Genomic DNA, 24,408 nt, shown 5'->3' with positions numbered 1-24,408 from the left:
TCCCTGTTGGCTACACTTTTATTTAACTCGTACCAAAACACCGCGTGTAAATACTAAAATTTTTGTTTATTTTCTTTATTTAAAACGAAATTAACTAAACTTTAAACAAAATGTCCACAAGTGTGAATATAAAACTAGCCCTAGATCGTGTTAATATGGATTTGTTGGCCCAAAACCAAACAAATGCCCCCCGTTTGTATACACCAGGCGAGGTGGTTACAACCCAACAGGGTTTCATGAAGGGCCATGGCACCTATGTGGAGGGTGATGATATTAAAGCCTCGGTGGCCGGTGTGATAGAGCAAGTGAATAAATTGGTGTCCATAAAACCGTTGAAAAGTCGTTATGTCGGAGAAATTGGTGATGTGGTGGTGGCGCGCATCACAGAGGTGCAACAGAAAAGATGGAAAGTAAACACCAACTCCCGTTTAGATTCTGTACTACTGCTGTCTTCCGTAAATTTGCCGGGTGGTGAGCTGAGAAGACGTGTGGCTGAGGATGAACAAGCTATGCGTAAATACTTGCAAGAAGGTGATTTGATATCCGCTGAAGTACAAAATATTTACGATGAGGGCACTTTATCCCTGTACACCAGATCTTTAAAGTATGGCAAACTCTCGCAAGGTGTTCTGGTCAAGGTATTTCCCTCTTTGGTTAAAAGACGTAAGACACATTTTCACAATTTACCCTGTGGTGCCAGTATTATTTTGGGTAATAATGGTTTTATATGGATTTCTCCTTTGGTGAATTTGGAACAAGACGGCGGTGATGGTGGCTTCTCACAAAATCTTTCTGAGGTTATACCTCGTGCCGATCGTGAAGTTATTACACGTTTAAGAAATTGCATTTTGGCCTTGTCCCATTGTAAAATGATGTTGTACGACACTAGTATTTTGTATGCCTATGAAGAGTCTATGAAATATGAAGTGCATGAATTGCTGCAGCAAGAGGCCATATTTGATGTGGCCTTTTTGACGCAACATCGTTTGAGATTGCAAGAGGAATGATTGCAATTTGACAATAATAAATTAGTAAATAAGAGTAAGTTTGTTTTTTTTTTTAAAAAAAGATTTTACTTTTAGGTTTTATTTTTGCTACAAAATGAAAGTGATATGGCAAAGGAATAGATTTTATAAGAGATTAGATCAATTCGTTTGCGAACTCAGACAACAAGAAAAGTCTCCTTTATTATTTTGATTGGTTTTCACAATATAGAGCTTAAGTAATATTTCTATAAGGATTCGGAAACAAAAACAATTCATTTTGTACTCAATAAATATGTATTTGGGATTTCCGCTATTTCAAAAACCATGATCTTTTACCAAATATATAACAAGGGAGTTTTAGAAATTTCCAAAAATGACTACCCTGAAGGTTATAAATAATTTATAATTGGAAACTAGTTTAGAACTGTTAGCCTCAGGGTAAATGTGGTGGAGGAAATGGACTTTTAATTTTTAATCCAATTCAATGTATTGTGTGGAATATGAGATCAACAAATTTTATCTTTCCCACTCGAACCTTTGAGAAAAATTCAGTTTTGTTAAAATGGTAACACCCCACTTTTGATTTAAACTGACGCCTTAAAGTATACCCCACTTTTGTGAGTGCATTTATTTAGGTTTTACTGTATCCAGTTCATTATTATTCATATCCTAACGTTATGGATACCAAACCATTAGGAACAAAAAAACACAAGAATTACTGGCCCAAAATGCAATGTTAAAAATTCCACATAAATGAACGAATCTAACAACAACCACCAATATGGTTTTTATGAATGTATGATTGCGATGTGTAGCGAGGCGAGGCGAGTAGAAAAATGGAGACATACACACACTTAAAGGAGAATACAAAGAAACAACTACACTCCAGCCTTCTTGATATTGATAACAATGTAACACGTGGGGGAAAGGAATAAAAACCAAACTGCAAACAGCAGCAACAACAACAAATTGTACACAAACGAATGTCTGGAATGTCACGCAGTTTTGCACTTGTATCCATATGTATAAATGTATGTAAATAACGGTTTAACTAGGTGTGAGTGTGTTTGTGGAGCACAGAAAGCCAGACAATGGCAGAGGATTCAACAAAAAAAATATACAGTTATTTTAATAAATAGTCAAGAACTGGAGAGCATAACAACAACTAAGGAGAGAAAGAGAGTGCCATAAATGAGAACCAAAGCACAAGTTGTAGGGAAATGTTAGTTAAATAGTGGAGTTGTAAGACCAGAGGGGGGCCAAAGGAATACAAAAAACACACTATATTAAGACTACTAAGCAACAGGCAGAAATACTGTATTTTTTAGTCTAAATTCAACCATTAAACAGGGCGTAACAAGAAGCGCATAAAAATACAAATAAAAAAATGACTGATAAAGAAGTTTAATTAAAATGAAATTTACACAAAAAAATGAATATAACAAATTATATAGAATAAATAAAAGTAATTAAATTATAACTTAATGAAATCATAAATTATAAGCTCATCATCATTGCTATCTAAAACAAATAATTCAATGTTAAATATGCTTAGAAAATATGTGTTTGCTTAAAGAAAAAATGTTTAAACTAACTAAGTAACTTTTAAAAATTAAAAAGTAAGAAAGAAACAAGTTTTAAATTTGTCTAATAAATCTAAATCTAACTAATAAGTTTTGACCATGGATTTTCGAAACCTTAACAATGGCGCTGGCGGAAACAAATATGTCTGTCCCAGCGACAGGCAATTGGCATTGAGAGCAAAGTAAATATAACAAAACTTAAAACTTTGTCTATAATTTTTGTACTCTTAATAAATAATACACAATTTTTTTCATATTAAACTACAAGAACCCTTTTAAACGCAACTCTACTCCTCCCTAGCATTGTTACAAATACAATACAAACACGAACTCATACAGTGTGGGAAAAATTACTAGGGACGACCGAATATTTCAAAATATTTTTGAATTTTTATTAAGTTGAAGGGTTTCAATCCTTCACTAAAGTTTGAATTTGCTTATATCTCATCAATTTGTTGACCGATTTTAAATAGCAATCTTAGTTGGACTATAGCGTAATATTGATGTATCAGAATTTGATCCATTATAGGTCCGACTTTGGCCTTATATACGTCGTTGCAAAGGTCTTTGAAATATCTATTTCCGATATCCATATCGTCTATATTAATGAATTTGTAATACAGATATATATCAAGAATTGGTCAAAAATCAAACTCTGGGGCCGAATTACCCCATTCGATATCGAGTAAATTCGATCGTAATTTTCTGATTTGAGATTACGGCATTCGATATCGAGCATGAAATTTAGTACATTTTGTTATAAATACGATATCGAAATCATTTTTCAAAAATGGGTCAAAATCGGGAAAATAATTTTTTTTATCCGAACTTTTTTTTCACCAAAATTTTTTTGTTAGTCAAAATTTTATTCACACAATTTTTTTTAAATTAAAATTTTTTTTCATCCAATTTTTTTTATAAATTTTTTTTTTGTCACCTAAAAATTTATTTTCTTTATTAATGCAATTTTTGCTTAATTCACTAAAATTTTAATTCATTCATTCCAAAAATCCATGCCCAACATCTAATTTATCCATGCCCAACATCTAATTATCATGGTTGAATTTATTCACCCTTTGAATGATTGAATTTCTCTTAATTCAAATCTTTATATTTGATTTGTATTAAACTATTTTTTCTTCATTCAGTTTTGTTTATGATCAGCTTTTAATCAAGAACTGTTTCTACTGTTTTTACTGCAAAATATATAGAAATTACTAATGTGTGGAAAACCACACACCAGGTTAGGCAACGTCACTCTTTAAAGATCTCTTTTTAGAATATATTAGAATCAATTAATGCATTTTCTATGCAAAGTAAATAGAAATTACATATGTGTGGAAAACCACACATCAGAGTAAGCAATGTGAATTTTAAAATATCTCGTTATAAAAAATATTTTTGAATCAATTAATGCAGTTTCTATGTAGAATACAGTTTTCTGTGCTGTATTCTACACAGTATGTATTCTGTATGTGTGAAAAACCACACACCTGGGTAGGGAACGTCTCTCTTTAAATATCTCTTTATAGAATATATTAGAATTAATAAAGGCGTTTTCTATTCAAAATTCACAGAAATTACATATGTGTGGAAAACCACACATCAGCGTAAGCAATGTATATTTTAAAATATCTCGTTATAAAAAAATATTTTTGAATCAATTAATGCATTTTCTGTGCAGAATACAGCTTTCTGGGCAAATTGACTTAAGCCTTTTTGTAATAGATTTGAATTGAAGAAATATTGAATCATTAACCCTTAAATGCATGATTTTTACTTTTATTTTTCTATAAAGTATCAAATATTTAGTTGATTTTTATTTATTATATTTCCTTTAGCTTTAGTTTGATTTAGAATTTCTTTAGCTGAAACTTTTCGTACTCCATTTGATTTTGCTGAAGGATAATCTGAATTAGTATCAAGCTTATGTTCATCTAAAATTAAGTGGAACTGGAATGCAGACAATTGGCAACAATATGTATTAAAGGGTTAAATATAATTTTAAAGATATTTTGTTATAGATTTGAACTAACTGAAGGTGGCAAAGTCTCTATTATTTTTCCCCACACTGTATATACATAATTACATACAAACATACATGGATAAATCCATACATACATAAGTGTTGTATTTTTATTCCCTACACATACTTGAACTTCAATTCTTACAGTTGTTAGTTGTTGTTGTTGAATTTTTGTTTCATTTTAACCACAAAAATATTATTTTACAAATGGTGGTACCAATACCACCAACACACCACCCCCCAAACAATTGCAACAACAACAACATTGACTCTCATACAATTTGTTTTTATGGTTGTCGCTTTTTTGATGTTGATTTTTGTAATACCGTTATTCTATTTATTTTCGTTTGTTTGTTGCTGTTGTTCTCTCTTTCTCGGTACTATGGTACTCATATGTTTAGTATGCATGCATGATTTTGTTTTTAGTAGCTGTTGATACAAGATAATTTCATTAAGTTGTAATTTTTTTTGTTGTTGCTGTTGGCATTAAATGAAAAATTATTAAAAAGGAACAAATACTCTACACAGTTTTTATGTGTAACTTGTTAACTTTAACTAACATATGCTTAGTTAAATAATCATAAAATTTTTGTTTTTTTTTCCTATTTGTTTGTTAAGAGCAATAGTAATTTCGTTTAATGGTTTAATTTTTGTTTATAGTTTTAGAGCAATTGTTTTATGTATTAATAAAAATGTTATGAACAAGTTTTTTGTGGGATATTAAAGATTTTTTGTGAAAATATGATAAAATAAATTAATGAGAAGTTTTTATGTTAAAATTAAGGATAATAAAATGATTTATTAAATACATGTCAAGATGTAGGGAATTCAATTTAGTTAAAAAATGGCAAATTTGGCTAAAAGAATTTTATTTTAAAAGTAGTCTCACTCAAGAACAATTGAAAAATTGTTTTATAATTTATTTTTTAATTATTTAATCAAGTTAAACCACCATTATCGTTAACCTAACGTTACCTATAGGCCTTAAAGCTAAAATAACTTTACCAAAATAGCTGCTATTGCCCTTACCGCAAAATACCATAATCTAAAAAACGTTACCTCTAAAATACCATTACCCTTATCTTATAAATAAGTCTAAATAATGCAAATAACCATTTTAGTTTTCCATAATTGAGTTTATTGAAATCTACACAAGTTTAAATGTAATATTTTGTCAATTTTATTAATAATTTAAGTGAAACCGAAATTATAGTTACCGAAATAAAAGCAAATATCGTAAAATAACGTTAACGCTAGTTGCCTAAATAATGGAAATTAGCAGTACCGTTTTCTTTTTACCGTTTTGAATCGGTAGCCAACTATAGTTTATAGCCGCTCTAGTTTTTAGATGATTATAGTCGCTATAGTTTAAAGTCATTCTAGTTTAAAGTCGTTCTAGTTTAAAGTCGCTCTAGTTTACAGACGATTATAGTCACTATAGCTTCTGATGCACTTGCTTATAGTCGCTCTAGTTTATAATCACTATAGTTTATAGCCGATCTAGTTTATAGTCTCTATAGTTTATAGTCGCTATAGCCTCTAGATGCTCTAGTTTATATTCTCTACAGTTTAAAGTCGCTCTAGTTTATAGTCGCTCTAGTTTATAGTCGCTCTAGTTTATAGTCGCTCTATTTTATAGTCACTACAGTTTTTAGTCGGTCTACTTTATAGTCGGTCTAGTTAATAGACGATTATAGTCGCTATATCTTTTAGACGCTCTAGTTTATATTTAGCCCAATTACGAATAAAAAATTCCGCGGCAGTTTGTTCCCCGGGAGTTTTTTCCCATTGAATTTGTATGGGAAAAATGAGAAAAGGAGAAAAACTCCCGTGGAATTTTTATTCATAATTGGGCTGATTAGCTCATGATTAATACATCAATATATCGGAAAATCTTCCGGCTCGGTTGCGGGTTACCTCGATTTTTGGCCTATTTTTGATCTATATCTGGATTATTAAGTCATTAATGTAGACAATATGGATATCTAATGATAGATATTTCAAAGTCCATTGCAACGATGTATATAGTAAGTTGGACCTGGGTCAAAATCAGGACAAATATTTTTTAGCCCGATTTTTTTTTTCATTTAAAATTTTTTTTGTCATAAATTCTTTTTACAAAAAAAAAAATTTAAAAAAATTTAAAAAAAAAAATTTCGAAAAAAAAATTTTTTTTACCTAAAAATATTTATTTTAAATTATAACTTGGTGAAGGGTATATTCAGCTATGCTATATTCGGCATAGCTGAATATAGCTCTCTTTTAATATTGAAAATTTTATTCAGAATAATTTTTTGAAAGTCATTCTTAGAAAAAAATTAACTTTTTCTTACTGTAGTTGCTGTGTTTAAAATTTATTTAGAAAGTTTAACTAGAGATTTATTAATAATATTGACAATTTTGTTCAGATCAAAACAAGTTTTCCTAAGTTTTCCTATAAATCATTTTTAAAAGTCGTTATTACAAGCCAGTCAACTTTGATTTACTCTTGTGCATGCTAAGTTTAAATTTGATTCATTTTAATAAAATATTCGGAAACTTTAACTACCGATTTATTAATATTGAAAATTTAGTTTACAAGTTTTCAAAATATTTGTAATTTTTTTTTTTTTTTAAAAAAATTTCATCCAATTTTTTTTTTTTTATAAAAAAATTTTATTTCACTAAAAAGGAAATTGTTGTTTTTCTTTAATTTTTTTGATATTCAACAATTGTACTTGAGCTAAATATTTTATTTTTAGCTTTTTTTTGCCAAAAATCGTATATTCTGTTTTCTTTTTTTACATTTGATTGATTTATGAAAGAAATAACAAAATATGATAGTTTATTTCCATAAATAAACATACACACATTTTATTGCTGCTTTTTATTTTATTTTTTGTGTATTTTGGCCAAACAAAATACTAGAAAAATAACCCAAAGGCTTAATATGCCTAAATTTAAACATTTCCTTTTAACACCCACGCGCACACAACAGGCACTTGAATTACAACACAATATCTTTTTTTTTATAAATATATAGAAAAAAAAAACAACAACAGCAGCAGTAAATTTAATTTAGTCTGTTTCTAGGAAAATTCCCAACTGATGGTTAAACAAATATTTTTTGTAACTGAAAAAAAAAAATAAGAAAAATCAAAATCAAAATCATTTCATGCAAAAAAAAGGTAGCTTAAGAAAAGAAAAATATAAAAAGGATTTCCTTTTTACTTTGCTAAATGACAACAAATAAATAGTCTTTAGAGAAGAATAAAATAGAAAGAAAAACATTAAAAAACTTAACTTTGCTAGGCAATAACTTGGAAGAGCCTGTGGTGTATTTAACTGGTAATTAAATTGTAATTAATTGCTAATTAACACTTGAAATTCGTTTTGTAAAATATTATGGCAGAAAGAGCCATCATCAACATACTCAATTAAAATTATGAAATTACATTCAAACACTCAGATAATGAAAAACTACATAAACAATAGAGAAGACGACGCCATTTATACGCCAACTATAAACATAATGACGCCAAACAAACAATTGTTGTATTAATATACATAGAGAAGAGAGTCAGAGACAGTTAGACAGCCATCATAACAACTAATACATTTAAGTTTAATGATAATGGCGTCTTTGGACATATTATGTTATTGTTGTGTTTGTTGTACATACTGCATGTCGTGTGTGTTTGTGTAGTTGTAAGCTTTTAAAGTTTAAGTGCAAATTTAGGAAACCTTGCTTTAATTAGTAACCCGTTATTTCGCCCTCTCACTCTCTCTCTCTCCCTCTTTATTTTTAGCTGATTAGCAGAGCAACAAAGAAAGGGATTATTGTTATTGTAATTACAATTCAATTACTTATACATACATATAAATGACCTTAGTATTTATTATTGTTATTGGTTGTGGGATGTTATAGTTTTCTTAATATTAATGATTAATTATCATCATTGAAATTAAATGAAATAGCTTTAGAGGCCACCGTTGCGTATGAGTAAAATGTTTAGTACTCATACGTCATGGTTCACATAAATGTATTTATGCAAAGAAATGGAGACATTTTTAAAAATTTAATTTTGTTTAAATAAAATTGACTAAAATATGTTTAATATTTATTAATAACTCTTAATAAAATTGTTTGTATATTTAATTACAGCTCTATTAATATTGCAAATTTAGCCAAAATCAGACAAATTCAGTTTCATAAATTGAAGACTGAATTTTTATTTTTTATATATAAGTTTTATAAATTAGTTATAATTTCCTTTTATTTAATATTAAATTTGTATAACTTATCTTTTTTATATGATTAATTTTAATGGAAGCAAATCTGATGCCTCAACTCAATTTGTTAGAAACCAATTTATGCTTTATTTTATTTAAAACTTTTATTTATGCTATTTTTATAACATTCCCAGAAAAATAAACAAAGGAAACCTTAAAAATATATATATTTTTTTATACATTTTAATCATACGTCAGAGACTGGAAATAAGGGGACTAGTTATTTTCTTAAGGTTATTAGCTAACATTTATAATTTAATAGTTACTCAAAAAAGCAAAGAGCTCAATAAGGGAAATTAAATTAAATTTTTCTTTATTGTTAGATAACATAAACAATAACGAATAATAATGAAAAAAATTATGCTCAAATAAAATTTCCCTAAATGGGAAATTTTTTAAAATAAGGGAAATTTATAAAATTATAGCAAAATTTTATTTATTAACTGATAAAATATTTAGTAATGAATAGAACTGGGAAAAATCTTGTTTAAATAAAATTTCCCAAAAAGGGGAATTTTTTCAAATGAGGGAAATTTTATAAATTTTGCTAAATTCTTCTTTATTGTTAACTTTCATATTTAATAATGAATAAAACTGGGAAAATCTTGGTTAAATAAAATTTCCCTAAAAGGGAAATTTTATCAAATAAGGTAAATTTTTAAAATTTTGTTAAATTTTTCTTTATTGTTAAGTATCATATTTAATAATGGATAAAATTGAGAAAAATCAAGCTTAAATAAAATTTCCCTAAAAGGGAAATTTTTTCAAATGAGGGAAATTTTAAAATTTTGCTAAATTCTTCTTTATTGTTGGATATCATATTTAATAATTCATAAAATGGAGAAAAATCTTGTTTAAATAAAATTTCCCTAAAAGGGAAATTATTTCAAATGAGGGAAATTTTAAAAATTTTGCTAAATTATTCTTTATTGTTAGATATCATATTTATTAACGAATAAAACTGACAAAAATCTTGTTTAAATAAAATTTCCCTCGAAGGGAAATTTCTCCATTGTAGGGAAATTTTTAAAATTTTATTAAATTCTTTTTTATTGTTAGGAATTATAAGCAATAATGAATAAAACGGAGAATAATCGTGTTTAAATAAAATTTCCCGAAAAGAGAAATTTTTTCAAATGAGGGAAATTTTAAAATTTTGCTAATTTTTTCTTTATTGTTAGATATCATATTTAATAATGCATAAAACTGATAGAAATCTTGTTTTAATAAAATTTCCCTAAAAGGGAAATTTTTCCATGGGAGGGAAATTTTTAAAATTTTATTAAATTCATTTTTATTGTTAGGAATTATAAGCAATAATGAATAAAACTGAGAGAAATCTTGTTTAAATAAAATTTTCCTAAAAGGGAAATTTTTCCATGGGAGGGAAATTTTTAAAATTTTATTAAATTCTTTTTTATTGTTAGGAATTATAAGCAATAATGAATAAAACGGAGAGTAATCTTGTTTAAATAAAATTTCCCTAAAAGGGAAATTATTTCATTTGAGGGAAATTTTATAAATTTTGCTAAATTATTCTTTATTGTTAAGTATCATACTTAATAATTAATAAAATTGAGAAAAATTTGGTTTAAATAAAATTTTCTTAAAAGGGAAATTATTTCAAATGGGGGAAATTTTAAAAATTTTGCTAAATTTTTCCTTATTTTAAAGTATCTTATTTAATAATGAAAAAGAATGGAGAAAATTCTTGTTTAAATAAAATTTCCCTAAAAGGGAAATTTTTAAAAATATAGCAAAGTTTTATTTATAACATATTTAATAATGAATAAAACTGAGAAAAAGCTTGTTTAAATAAAATTTCCCTTAAAGAGAATCATACAAAATGTCGTTAAAAATCATTTTAAAGCTGTTTTAAATCAATTTATTAAGTATGTATAACTTAAAATAAGTGGTAATTTGCAACATGAGGATTTTGGGACGAGTTATTTTTGCTATCTGCCATATTTATGTAAGAAATTAACTTGTTTTCATATTAAATTTTTTAAATGTACATAAAAACCACATAAACTTTACAAAGTTTGTAACGATGTGGAAATGAAAGTTTTTTTTTAAAAAATGTTTAATTAAGAAAGTTTAGAAAAATTTAAATTAAAGTTTTGAGAGGTAATTTCCAGGTTCAGGTTCTGGAAAATTAATATGTATTTTAAGTTTATCTTAAAGAGCAAAATTTGTAGTTTCCTTTTTCAATTCATTTTTGTGTTTAGCTTTATTTTAGAGAAAATTTTATTGAAAGCAAAACATGTTTTCTTAACCATAAACTGACCTTTTGTTGTTGTGTCTTGCAACAAAAGAAAAAAATCCTCAAATTTCAAGTTCAATAAAACACCTTCTTTAGTAACATGTGCACACGTTTCTAACTGAACTCTATAAACTTTTTAAGTTAAAGATGTATAAAATGAACACTTAACTAAATCTCTTGATAAAACTATAAAGTAAATTTATATAACAGAAAAAAAAACTCTTGAAATAAGAGATTTTATTTGAAAATTGTTCTAACTTACAAGAATGTGTTTTATTTGTATAAAAACCTTAACATATTTTATTTCTTTAAGTTAATATTATTTGTTTTTTTAAAGAAATTCCTTTAAATTTAAATTTTTTCATTTGCTATGCTTTTTATTTTATATTTACTGGTACATATTTTTCTTACAATTTTCTATGCAAAAACCTACAAAAGGGAAATAAAAATATGAAACTGACATTTGCTGTCAAGTGTAGCCTGACAATATACTGGCATTTTACACAGAAAACAGACATTTATAAACAACAACAGTACAATAGTAACGGATATGTCATATAACGGCCATGTTTCTCGCACAAAAACACACACAACCAAACAGTGTTTTACTTGTTCTTTTGTGTAGTCTAGTTTTAGGCTTTACATTTATTTACTTACTTAATATTCTACTTAAAAATAACATAAATTTACATAAAATTGCATTAAGATTTAAAGCAGAAGTATAGCCTTTTTTTGTTAAAGAAAACATGTTTATGTGTTGTTGGCATTTCTAATGGTGTTTACACTTCAGCACCTTTTTTTATTTACAACTTTATAAATGTTGGTAAATGTTTGAATTCTTAAGAAAAACTAACTAACTAATTTACGTTATACTGGCTGGCATAATAAGTATGAAAAAAAACTTTTGCTCATTTCCTTATTTGAAATTTAAATTATTTTTCCTTACTTAAAGGGCTTCTTTACTTCGCCACCTCAACTCCTGCGATGTAATGTAATTTAGTTGTAAAAAAATATATTCCACAAAGATGGCTTTTATGTCAAGTGTATAACAAATACACAAATGTACATATTACATATAAACTTACTTTATACATAAGTACTTATGTACATAAATATAAATACATATTGTTGTTTAACATCACCGCCCCCCCATCATACATACAATAAACATAAATACTTAAAAGCCTAAAGACATTTCTTAGGCAAGGATGCCACAGTAATGAGAAAATTTATTACTAAAGAAAAAATAAATAAATTATTACAAAGATGAAAGATGCAAACATTCATTGTTCTCAAGGACTAATCTTCTACTTATTTCTAATACTTGAAGAAATGTTTAACATTTTTTTTAGATTTATAAAATTGTTTTACTTTCATCTTTAATTTCTATAAAATCTCCTTGAAATTGTCTTATTTAATATCTTTGCCTTTTAAATATTTCTTTTGTTTAAGCTTTCCATCCCATCTGGTAACATTAATATGCAGATTGCTATCAAATTATCCCACACTTATCCTCACACACACACACACACATACTTACCATTAAAAAGTCCTGTTTTTCAATCATTTTTTTGCCAGCTCTTTAAAAACTCACCACTCTTCTTTTATTGCCTGACTCTTTTTGTACTCTACAATATACAAAAACAAAAGCCATTAACCCCGGATATATTCATACACATGTTTATAAGTATGTGTGTGTGTGTTTATGCATGAACTAGCAATATTTTTTTTTACTCTCCTCTCCTGCTCATATGCATAGAAGAAGAGTAAACTGTACATAGTATGTTTGTGTAGTTGCATGTGTGTAAATAAACACCGTTGGTTTGTTTTCATTTATTTTTGTGCCCAACAAAACAAAAAAAAAACAAAACAGGTTAAATGTGACCAACTAAAGAGGATGGAGGGAGGAGGTGTAAGATTTGTTGCAATAAAGTTTAATTTAAATGGTTTTTGTTTAATTTTCATTAAGGATAATAAAAAGATAATAATAATATGTAAACTAATAATACTTGTAAATAAAACATAATAATCAGGGGATTTTTAAGCAAAATTACAAACAAAAATGTGCATTAAGGAAACAAATTTTATAATAAGTTTATGATTTTATGGTTAAAAATCCCAAAAAATTAATGTTCGAATTTTTCGAACTTATGATTGAATTTACGAAATTAGCTAAAGCATTAAAAATCTACAAAATATTTTGATTTTATAGTTAAAATTGTACAATTTGTTGATTTTATTGTTAAAAATACAAAAAATTAAAGTTCGACTTTTTCGAATTCGAGTTATCAATTTTCGAAATTAGTATAAGCATTGAAAAATTTCCCCAAATACTATTTAAATGTCAAAATAGTACAATTTGTTGACAAAAAAACAATGTTCGAATTTTTCGAACTTGCGATGGAATTTTCAAAATGTTCAAAAACTTTTTAATTTAATGTAAAAATAGTACAATTTGTTGAAAAAATCTCTAAAATCCATGTTCGAATTTTTCGAAATTGATTTCGAATTTTCTAATCATTGAAAATTTCAAAATTTGTTTAATTTAACAACGAAAATTATAAAATTTGATGATTTTTTTTGTTAAAAATCCCAAAAAATTAATGTTCGAATTTTTCGAAATTATTATTGAATTTTCGACAATAGCTAAAACATTAAAAATGTCCCAACCATTTTTGATTTCCTAGTGAAAATTGTATCATTTGTTGATTTTATTGTTAAAATCCCAAAAAAATCAATGTTCGAATTTTTCGAATTCGAGATTTGATCTTTCGAAATTAGTATTGGCATTGAAAAATTTTAAACAAACAATATTTGTATTACAAAATAGTAAAATTTTATGATTTTATTATTAAAAATCGCAAAAAAAACAATGTTCGAATTTTTCGAAATTGCAATGGAATTTTCGAAATTTTTATAAGCATTGAAAATGTCCAAAAACTTCTTAATTTAATATTTGTTATTTATAATTTAATATAATTTGTTGATTTTATTGTAAAAATACCCCAAAAATCAATGTTCGAATTTTTCGAAATTGAGTTCGAATTTTCTAAGCATTGAAAATTTCAAAATTTTCTTGAACAAACACAGAAAATTATACAAGTTGATGATTTTATTGTTAAAAATCCCAAAAAATTTATGTTCGAATTTTTCGAACTTATGATTGAATTTTTCGAAATTTGTATAAGCATAGAAAATGTCCAAAAACTTCTTAATTTAATATTTGTTATTTATAATTTAATACAATTTGTTGATTTTATTGTAAAAAATTCGTAAAAATCAATGTTCGAATTTTTCGAAATTAAGATCGAATTGAAAATTTCAAAATTTGTTTAATTTAACAATGAAAATTTTACAATGTGATGATTTTATTGTTTAAAATCCCAAAAAATTAATGTTCGAATTTTTCGAACTTGCAATCGAATTTTCGAAATTAGCTAAAGCGTTAAAAAATTCCAAACAATACTGATTTCATAGTTAAAATTGTACCATTTGTTGATTTTATTGTTAAAAGTCGCAAGAAATCAATGTTCGAATTTTTCGAATTCGAGATTTGAACTTTCGAAATTAGTATTGAAAAACTTCAAACAAACAATAATTGTATGACAAAATAGTAAAATTTTATGATTTTATTATTAAAAATCGCAAAAAAAACAATGTTCGAATTTTTCGAAATTGCAATGAAATTTTCGAAATTTTTATTAGCATTCAAAATGTCTAAAAACTTCTGAATTTAACATTTATTATTTATAATTAATACGATTTCTTGATTTTATTGTTAAAAATCCCAAAAAATTAATGTTCGAATTATTCGAAATTGAGTTCGAATTTTCTAAGCATTGAAAATTTCAAAATTTTCTTGAACAAACACAGAAAATTATACAAGTTGATGATTTTATTGTTAAAAATCCCAAAAAATTTATGTTCGAATTTTTCGAACTTATGATTGAATTTTTCGAAATTTGTATAAGCATAGAAAATGTCCAAAAACTTATTAATTTAATATTTGTTATTTATAATTTAATACAATTTGTTGATTTTATTGTAAAAAATTCGTAAAAATCAATGTTCGAATTTTTCGAAATTAAGATCGAATTGAAAATTTCAAAATTTGTTTAATTTAACAATGAAAATTTTACAATCCCAAAAAATTAATGTTCGAATTTTTCGAACTTGCAATCAAATTTTCGAAATTAGCTAAAGCGTTAAAAAATTCCAAACAATATTGATTTCATAGTTAAAATTGTACCATTTGTTGATTTTATTGTTAAAAGTCGCAAGAAATTAATGTTCGAATTCGAGTTCTGAATTTTCGAAATCATTATAAGCATTGAAAATTTCAAGAAAAAAATATTTATATATAAAAATAGTAAAATTTGTTAATTTTATTATTAAAAATCGCAAAAAAACAATGTTCGAATTTTTCGAACTTGCAATGGAATTTTCGAAATTTTTATTAGCATTGAAAATGCCAAAAAACTTTTTAATTTAACATTTGTTATTTATAATTTAATACAATTTTTTGATTTTATTGAAATAATCCCTAAAAATCAATGTTAAAATTTTTAGAAATTGAGTTCGAATTTTCTAAACTAAGCATAAGCTTTGGAAATTTCAAAAAAATTTTAAAAATAACAGTGAATATTATAAAATTTGATGATTTTATTGTTAACAAGTAAGAGTGCTATATTCGGCTGTGCCGAATCTTATATACCCTTCACCAAATTATACTTCAAAATTTTAAATATTTTTAGGTAAACAAAATTTAATTTTTTTTTCAGTTGTTTTTTGAATTTTTTGGAAAAAAAAATGTTTCGATTGTTATTTTAATTTTTTTTTTTAAATTTAAAATTTTTTTTTTTTAAATTTAAAATTTTTTTTTTTAAATTTAAAATTTTTTTTTTTAAATTTTAAAATTTTTTTTTTTTTAAATTTTAAAATTTTTTTTTGTTTTTTCAATTTTTTTTTTTTTTTAAAAAAATTCGGATTCAAAATTTTTTTCCCGATTTTGACCCATTGTAGGTCCAACTTAATATGGTCTTATATACGTCGTTGCAAATGTCTTTGAAATATCTATCATTAGATATCCATATTGTCTATATTAATGTCTTAGTAATCCAGATATAGGTAAAAAAATAGGTCAAAAATCGAGGTTGTCTTGGTTTTTTCCTCATATCTCAGCCATTTGTGGACCGATTTTGCTGATTTTAAATAGCAAAATTCTCGAAAGCATGTCTGACAGAACTATTGAAGATTTGGATCCTGAAGATATCTGTGGTCTTCAGAAAACTGATTTCAACAGACAGACAGACAGACGGACAGACAGACAGACAGACAGACAGACAGACGGACATGGCTTAATCGACTCTGCTATCTATAAGGATCCAGAATATATATACTTTATAGGGTCGGAAATGAAAAATGTAGAAATTACAAACGGAATGACAAACTTATATATACCCTTCTCACGAAGCTGAAGGGTATAAAAATCCCAAAAAATTAATGTTCGAATTATTCGAAATTGAGTTCGAATTTTCTAAACTAAGCATAAGCTTTTAAAATTTCAAAATTTTCTTAAAAAAAAACAGTTAAATTGCATAATTTATTGATACTTATTATTATTGTTAAAAATCAATGTTTGAATTTTCTCGAAACTCGAGTTCGATTTCAAATTTTACCCATTTACTTGAATTTTAATTTAAAAAAAATAAAAATTTGCCAAAATAACTGTGTAGTTTAATTACTTTGTGTAAAATTTAAAAAAAATCGTTCATTTGACCATTCCCTTTCATTAATATTTGTTTTGTTTATTCTCTCTTATTATTACTCATACGTAACGGTTCACCAAATTTCCTTCTCCACAAAATCTCAGCCTAAAGCGCACCATACACTATCAAAATACTCATCAAGCACTATGGTAGTATTAGTGAAAATGTGTTTGTATGTGTGACACCGACAACGCTTGATGGAAAATCAAAAACATTTTGATTTCTACCATGCTTGATGTCACTTTTTGATAGTGTATGGTGTTTTCTCATCAATCACGAAGTCATTTACAAAAATATTTCAAGGCGTGAGGTTGATGAGCGTGTCGGATGAAGAGAATATTTTTTTATATTACATATTTCGCTTATTATTTTGGTTTTTTTTCTTTATTCTCAACATGTTCTCGTTATTGCAATTAAAGTTGCATCCGATATTGACATTTTTAAATACATGTTAGTGCAAATAAAAATTAAATATAATTCCCGCTATTGGTGTTAACACCACAAAATCAAAAATAAAATGCAGATTGACGAGTCATCAATCAAGTGTACATCAAAGCATCAAATTACACGTACACGAAAGTGACATCAAGCATTTTGATAGTGTATGGTGCCCTTAAAAATACTCTCATCAAATTTCATTGTTATTATTACTCATACGTAACATATGTATGTAGGTGTGTATGTTTGTTGTATTGTTTTGCATACAGTTAGTTGTTTGCATTTTTAGTTTTTTTTAAAGCAATATTTAGTTTTGTTATTGTTTTTCTTTTTCAACTATTCTCTCAGCTTTAATATAAAGTAAACAAGTATGAATGCACACATTTACACACATACAGAAAAAAAAGAAAAAGAACTATAACAACAAGTTAAAATCTTCATTTTAATGGCCACGTTTTGCTATATTTTGAAGGACCCTTCTTTACAATTGTTAAAGTTAGTGCCGAGTATAACGTGGGTCTTAACATTGTATGCGAAATGTTGCCATGTTTCTACAATGTAGTGTGTATTTAGAGGATGCGGGTAAATGTAAATTATGGCTTTATACCTTGTATAGTTTATGTTCTTCAGTTGTATTTAGCTGCTTTTGGTTTAAGGTCGTTTAGTGGGTGGCATTGTTTATCAGCAACAATAGTATTTGTTTTTTTTTTGGGTTTATTTAGTTATCATCAGCAGGTAAAACAATAAAGACAAAAACAATACAAACAAAAAAAAGTAAACAAGAAACGTATTAATTAATGCTGAACTTGAAAATCTTGGAAAACTTTATCATCTAACCAGCGAACCATAACCAAAACCATTAAACCTAGCACAACTTGCCATTAATTAAGCCATATACAATGTTAATTTATTTAGTGTGGGGTTTTATGTTTCAGGAACTTGAACGAACGGGTTAATGACTATCAAAGTTGAGGGTCAAAGAAGAAAGTTTTAAGAACAAAAATTAACATTGTTAGCTGAGTTTATAAGAATGTGTAAAAGTATTAAGTTAAGTTGTATTAAATGATGATTAAACAAAAATGGTTTTAAGTAAATTAGAAGCATAAATACTCAATTATTTTATATTCATTTCTTTAGGGAATTCGAATTAAACTAAAACTTAAACGATTTATTTAAATATTCGCTTCTTTTTTAAACACAAGTTTTGTTTATACTTTTTAAACATTCTCTCCATACAAATTAGGTTAAATTTATGTGTTTTCGAAAATTCGAATTTAAGTTCGAAAAATTCAAACATTGACTTTTAAGAACTTTAAGCAATAAAATAAAAAATAAAATACTATTTTACTGTTAATTTTATTATTTTTGAAAATTCCGATCTGTGATCACTCATATTTCTGACCAAAAATCAATTTTTTTATATAAAAACTCAAAATATCTAAATTCGCTTATAACTTGGCCAATAAGCGTTTAATCAAGAAAAGCAGCTCGATCTGTGATCACTCATATTTCTAACCAAAAATCGATTTTTTTATATAAAAACCCAAAATATCTAAATTTGCTAATAACTTGGCCAATAAGCATTTAATCAAGAAAAGGAGCTCGATCTGTGATCACTCAAATTTCTGGCCAAAACTCGATTTTTTTTATATAAAAACTGTTAAATTAAAATTTTTATGGAAATTTTCAATGTTTCTGCTAATTTCGAAAATTCGAAGTTAAGTTCGAAAAATTCGAACATTGATTTTTTGGTATTTTTAACAATAAAATCAACATATTTTATTATATCACTGTTAAATAAGAATTTTTTGGACATTTTCAATACTTTTGCAAACTTCGAAAAATTCGAACATTGATTTTTTGGTATTTTTTAAGAATAAATTCAATAAATTGTACTATTTTTACTGTTAAATAAGAATTTTCCGGACATTTTCAATACTTATGCTAACTTCGAAAATTCGAAACCAGGTTCGAAAATTTCGAACATTGATTTTTTTGTATTTTTACTAATAAAATCAAACATTTGTTCCATTTTCACTGTTAAACTAAACATTTTTGGAAATTGCTCGTGCAAATCTCTAAAATTCGAATTTAAGTTCGAAAAATTCGAACATTTTGAAAACTTATTTTTTTTATGGTTTCAAATTGTATTTTTCCCCTTTCAAATAATATTTTCTAAATTGCTCTTTGCAGACTTCGCACCGGTTGGAATAGTTCCCAGGTCCATGAACCCCTGCGACCCGATGAACAGGCCGCAATAATTTCCGTCATCAAACGCAATGAAGAATTAGAAATTGCCGAACGCCAGCGTGTGGGACGCTTAGTCGAAAGAGTGGAACAAATTAAATCTCGTGCCGTGGAACGAGGTCCCAACTGTTGTCGTTTATGCGGTGATACGTTTGGTATTCTGCGGGCCCAGCGTATAATCTGTGAGGATTGTCGCAAATCGGTGTGTCCCAAGTGCAGTTTGGACATAAGTATACGCTATCATACCACAGAGAAAGCAAAGGAGATATGGTTATGCCGCATTTGTTCGGAGACTCGAGAAATGTGGAAGAAAACGGGAGCTTGGTTTTTCAAAGGTCTTCCAAATTATGAAGCGCCAAGTTCAACCACGTCTACACCCACCCGGAATACGCCAGCCATTGCGGAGGCCAATGAAATTTTGATGACCCAACGTAAAGTTCAAAGTTGCCAAAGTACACCCACGCGCAATGTACGTGTGAAAAAGTTGACCATACGTGTTTGTGACAGCAGTTCGGATGAAGATGACAAAGAGAGTGGAGCTGTAGATGTGGTGGATAATCCTTGTAGTAATATGAATCAAATGTCTGTAAAAGACTCTGACAAATCTGGGGCTAAAAATGGAACCAAAACCAGTCCCACTGTAAGTGAGGGCAAACTGCAAAGAGATGATAGTTTTCGCATGCGCACATTTGGTTCCATACGCAGTTTCATAGATGGTTCCACGGGGGAACGTAAACTTTCGAATGCTTTCTTCTTTAACAATCGCTCGAACTCGCGTTCAGAGGCCACCACTACGCAACCGGAATTTGACACCATATCGACTGCTTCCACAGTATATACCACAGCTTCCATGGGTAATGCCGCCAACAATCGCCGAGAAAGCTCAAATTATTGCTCAAGTCAAAGACGCAGTTCTGTTTCCTCTTCCTGGTCGATTAGTGATAGTTCTTCGGGCAACTCGGCTACCACCGCCTCTATGACCGCCGCTAATCAAGCCAATCAACATTGCCGAGATCCTTTGCTGGGCTGGCTGGAAGTGGCCATAACCTACAGGGAAAACTTTCATACTTTAGATGCCACCGTGGTGAGAGCCCGTGATTTGCCAACCATGGATACGTCGGGCTTGACCGATCCCTATTGCAAATTGAATATAATTACGGCCGAGGGTACGGCCAAATACACCCGGTGGCAGAAGACAAGATGTGTGCACAAGACTCGTAATCCCGAATTTAATGAGACGCTACAGTTTGTGGGTGTCGAACCGGAAGAGCTGGGCAATGCCTTGTTGTATGTGGCCATATTCGATGAGGATAAATATGGTCATGATTTTTTGGGAGCAGCCAAGATTGGTCTGTCAACGGTGAGTAAATACAATTAACTTTTCTGCAAAATTTGTTGCCGTTTAAAACTATTTTGAAAATTCGAACTTAAGTTCGAAAAATTCGAACATAGATAATTTTTAAATTGATTTTCTTTACTATTTTTTGTTTAAATCATTGCAAATAAATTGATTTTCATTTAAAATATTTGATTATTTTGCTTGTTTGAAAAAAGTTTTGGAAATTTTTATTTCAAAATTCCAGATTTAAAGTCAAAATTATTCACCCCTATCGTGAAAAACATGTGAAATTTATGTTCCCATGAAATATCCATTTCCCTCGAAGGGAAAATTGCTATCGTGATATTCCCCTGAACTTTTCATTCACAATAGCTGATTTCGTTCGTAACAGCTGTTTTTTGTTTACAAAATTTCATCTAAAAATTTCCCAACATGGGGAATTTTTTCAAAGTTCATGAACGAAAAATGGGAAAAGGGAACACATTTCATGTGAAATATTAATTTGCGATAGGGGTGATTAAAATTTAAAAATCTATAAACTAAATTATAAGTTTTCCTTGGTAATATATAATTTTCTTGGCAATTTGAAGCTTTAGCTTTAATTTCGAAAATTCGAACTTAAGTTCGAAAAATTCGAACATGGTTTTTTAATGTTTTTATCCACATTAACACAAAATAATGCGAATTTAGTTGTTAAATTTTGAAATTCTAGAAATATAGTTTTGAATTTTGATTTTGAGAATAAAAATTTGATTATTTTTGGATTTTTATTTGTAAAATATTGTTACTGTTACCAGTTTTATATTAATAATTTTGAGTTTAAACGTAATTTCGAAAATTCGAACATAAGTTCGAAAAATTCGAACATGGTTTTTTAACGTTTTTATTCACATCAACACCAAATAAAGTAACTTTAATTGTTAAATTTTTAAATTCTTGAAATATTTAGGATATTTTCAAAGAATTTTTTAAAGTTTTAATTTCAAATTTTTATTTTGAAAATAAAAATGTGATTTTTTAAGGAAATTTTAATATTTTTATTTGTACAAGGTTGTTATGAGTAATTTTATAATAAATTTTAAGGTTTAAACGTAATTTCAAAATTTCGAACTTAAGTTCGAAAAATTCGAACATTGAAATTTTTAATTTTTAATAAATAATGTAACTTTAGTGGTTAAATTTTGAAATTCTTGCAATATTTCGGATATTTTCAAAGAATTTTGAAAAATTTTAATTTCAAATTTTTATATTGAAAATAAAAATTTTCTAGTGTTTAAAACTAATTTCGAAAATTCGGACTTAAGTTCGAAAAATTCGAACATTAAAACTTTTAAGTTTTAAGCTGTATAAAAAAAAATAAATTGAATACTGTAACTTTAGTGGTTAAATTTTGAAATTCTTGAAATATTTTCAAAGAATTTTGAAAAATTTTATTTTCAAATTTTGATTTTTAAAAAAAAAATGTGATTTTTTTTAAGGAATTTTTAATATTTTTTTTTTGACAAGGTTGTTATGAGTAATTTTATAATAAATTTTAGGGTTTAAACGTAATTTCAAAATTTCGAACTTAAGTTCGAAAAATTCGAACATTAAAATTTTTATGTTTTAAGCCGTACAAACAAAAAATATACGGAATAATGTAACTTTAGTGGTAAAATTTTGAAATTCTTGCAATATTTCGGATATTTTCAAAGAATTTTGAAAAATTTTATTTTCAAATTTTGATTTTGAAAATAAAAATTGTAATTTTTGCGAATTTTTAATATTTTTATTTGTACAAGGTTGTTATTAGTAATTTCATTGCTAATTGTAGGGTTTAAAACGTAATTTCGAAAATTCAAACTTAAGTTCGAAAAATTCGAATATTGAAATGTTTAAGTTTTAAGTTGTATAAACAAAAAATAAACTGAATAATGTAATTTTAGTGGTTAAATTTTGAAATTCTTGCAATATTTTGGATATTTTCAAAGAATTTTAAAAAGTTTTAATTTCAAATTTTTATATTGGAAATAAAAATTGGATTTTTTGCGGAAATTTCAATATTTTTATGTGCAGAAGGTTGCTATAGTAATTTTATATCATATTCTAGAGTTTAAAACTAATTTCAAAAATTCGAACTAAAGTTCGAAAAATTCGAATATTGAAATGTTTAAGTTTTAAGTTGTATAAACAAAAAATAAACTGAATAATGTAACTTTAGAGGTTAAATTTTTAAATTCTTGAAATATTTTCAAAGAATTTTGAAAAATTTTAATTCCAAGATTTTGATATTGAAAATAAAAATTGTAATTTTTGTGGAAATTTTAATATTTTTATTTGTACAAGGTTGTTATTAGTGACTTCATAACAAATTGTAGGGTTTAAACATAATTTCGAAAATACGGAATTAAATTCGAAAAATTCGAACATTGAAATTTTTAAGTTTTAAGCCGAATAAATTTGATTTTTATATTTTTATTTGTAAAAGGTTGTTATTACTAATTTTATATCAAAATGGAGGGTTTAAAACTAATTTCGAAAATTAGAATTTATTTTCGAAAAATTCTGAAATTTTTCAATCCTGATTAATTTGTATATTGTTTAAATTTTCAATTCTTTTAGGTACACAATACCCATCAATATAGAATCTCGGTACCCTTGGGCCCCGAAGATCAATACAGCAATGCCGCTGAGATGGCTCAAGAATGGCCTCATGGCAAAGTTTTGGTATCCTTGTGCTACAATACCAAAAAGCGAGCTTTGACGGTTAATATTAAGCAATGCGTGAATTTAATACCCATGGACAATAATGGCAGTTCAGATCCATTTGTTAAATTGTAAGTTTGTTTTTACATGAAACCTTATTTAAAACTTATTATTAATTCAAATTTATTTTAAAGACAAATGAAACCCGATTCACATCGCAATAAGAAATACAAAACCAGTGTCAAATGGCGAACTCTGAATCCCATTTACAATGAGGAGTTCAATTTCGAGGCCAGTCCCCATGATCTAAATAAACAGTCTATAATTATTACGGTATGGGATAAGGATTTGGGCAAAAGTAATGATTTTTTGGGCAGCTTGATAATTGGTTTTAACAGCAAAGGCGAAAGACTACAACAGTGGCTGGATTGCATACGTTTGCCGGATCATTTTCATGAAAAATGGCATTGTTTGGCGGGGGATAATCCTTTGCATTAGATATAAATCAAGCCAATTTTTATTAAAAAAAAGCATTTAGCAATCTTAAGAAATTGATGTTTTAAACTGAAAAAAAAATACTTTCCTTTCTCTAAAAACAGACAGACATATGTATGTATTAATTTTGATAGTATATGTATGTATAATGTATAACTAATAATAATATAAATATATTTTTCTTAATAAATTTTTTTAAGTGTCCTTAAAAGGCTTAAGTTTATTTTACCAATAAATAAAAGAAAAAGCATTAAATATTAATTAAAGAGACAAGAAAAACTTATATGTTTCAAAAAAATCTTTCCA

General features: G+C 27.0%; 2 protein-coding genes across 2 annotated transcripts; both read left to right on the top strand.

Annotated features, from left to right (window-relative positions):
* Window positions 1–78: 78 nt before the first annotated feature.
* Window positions 79–1,056, top strand: Rrp4. Its single transcript, XM_065507165.1, has one exon. It carries the CDS (start codon window positions 111–113, stop codon window positions 1,005–1,007), a length of 897 nt encoding a protein of 298 aa, XP_065363237.1. The 5' UTR covers window positions 79–110; the 3' UTR covers window positions 1,008–1,056.
* A 1,610-nt stretch (window positions 1,057–2,666) lies between these two features.
* On the top strand, window positions 2,667–24,105 carry Rph (Rabphilin). Its single transcript, XM_065508975.1, has 4 exons — window positions 2,667–2,751; window positions 19,530–20,943; window positions 23,524–23,738; window positions 23,802–24,105. Exons 1-4 carry the CDS (start codon window positions 2,669–2,671, stop codon window positions 24,103–24,105), a joined length of 2,016 nt encoding a protein of 671 aa, XP_065365047.1. The 5' UTR covers window positions 2,667–2,668.
* Window positions 24,106–24,408: the final 303 nt, after the last annotated feature.

Source organism: Calliphora vicina, chromosome 4 (genome assembly GCF_958450345.1).
Source record: "Calliphora vicina chromosome 4, idCalVici1.1, whole genome shotgun sequence".
In the NCBI taxonomy this organism is placed as follows: domain Eukaryota; kingdom Metazoa; phylum Arthropoda; class Insecta; order Diptera; family Calliphoridae; genus Calliphora; species Calliphora vicina.
The sequence above is the reverse complement of the archived record's forward strand: the minus strand, read 5'-3'. Positions and strand labels throughout refer to the sequence as shown.

What these genes read in the sequence shown, in the direction of transcription:
- Rrp4 (XM_065507165.1), top strand. Translation starts at nt 111, where the DNA reads ATGTCCACAAGTGTGAATATAAAACTAGCCCTAGATCGTGTTAATATG.
- Rph (XM_065508975.1), top strand. Translation starts at nt 2,669, where the DNA reads ATGGATTTTCGAAACCTTAACAATGGCGCTGGCGGAAACAAATATGTC. An exon ending in CCAAGATTGGTCTGTCAACG is followed by an intron (nt 20,944 to 23,523) that starts GTGAGTAAATAC and finishes CAATTCTTTTAG; the next exon opens with GTACACAATACCCATCAATA. An exon ending in TCAGATCCATTTGTTAAATT is followed by an intron (nt 23,739 to 23,801) that starts GTAAGTTTGTTT and finishes TTTATTTTAAAG; the next exon opens with ACAAATGAAACCCGATTCAC.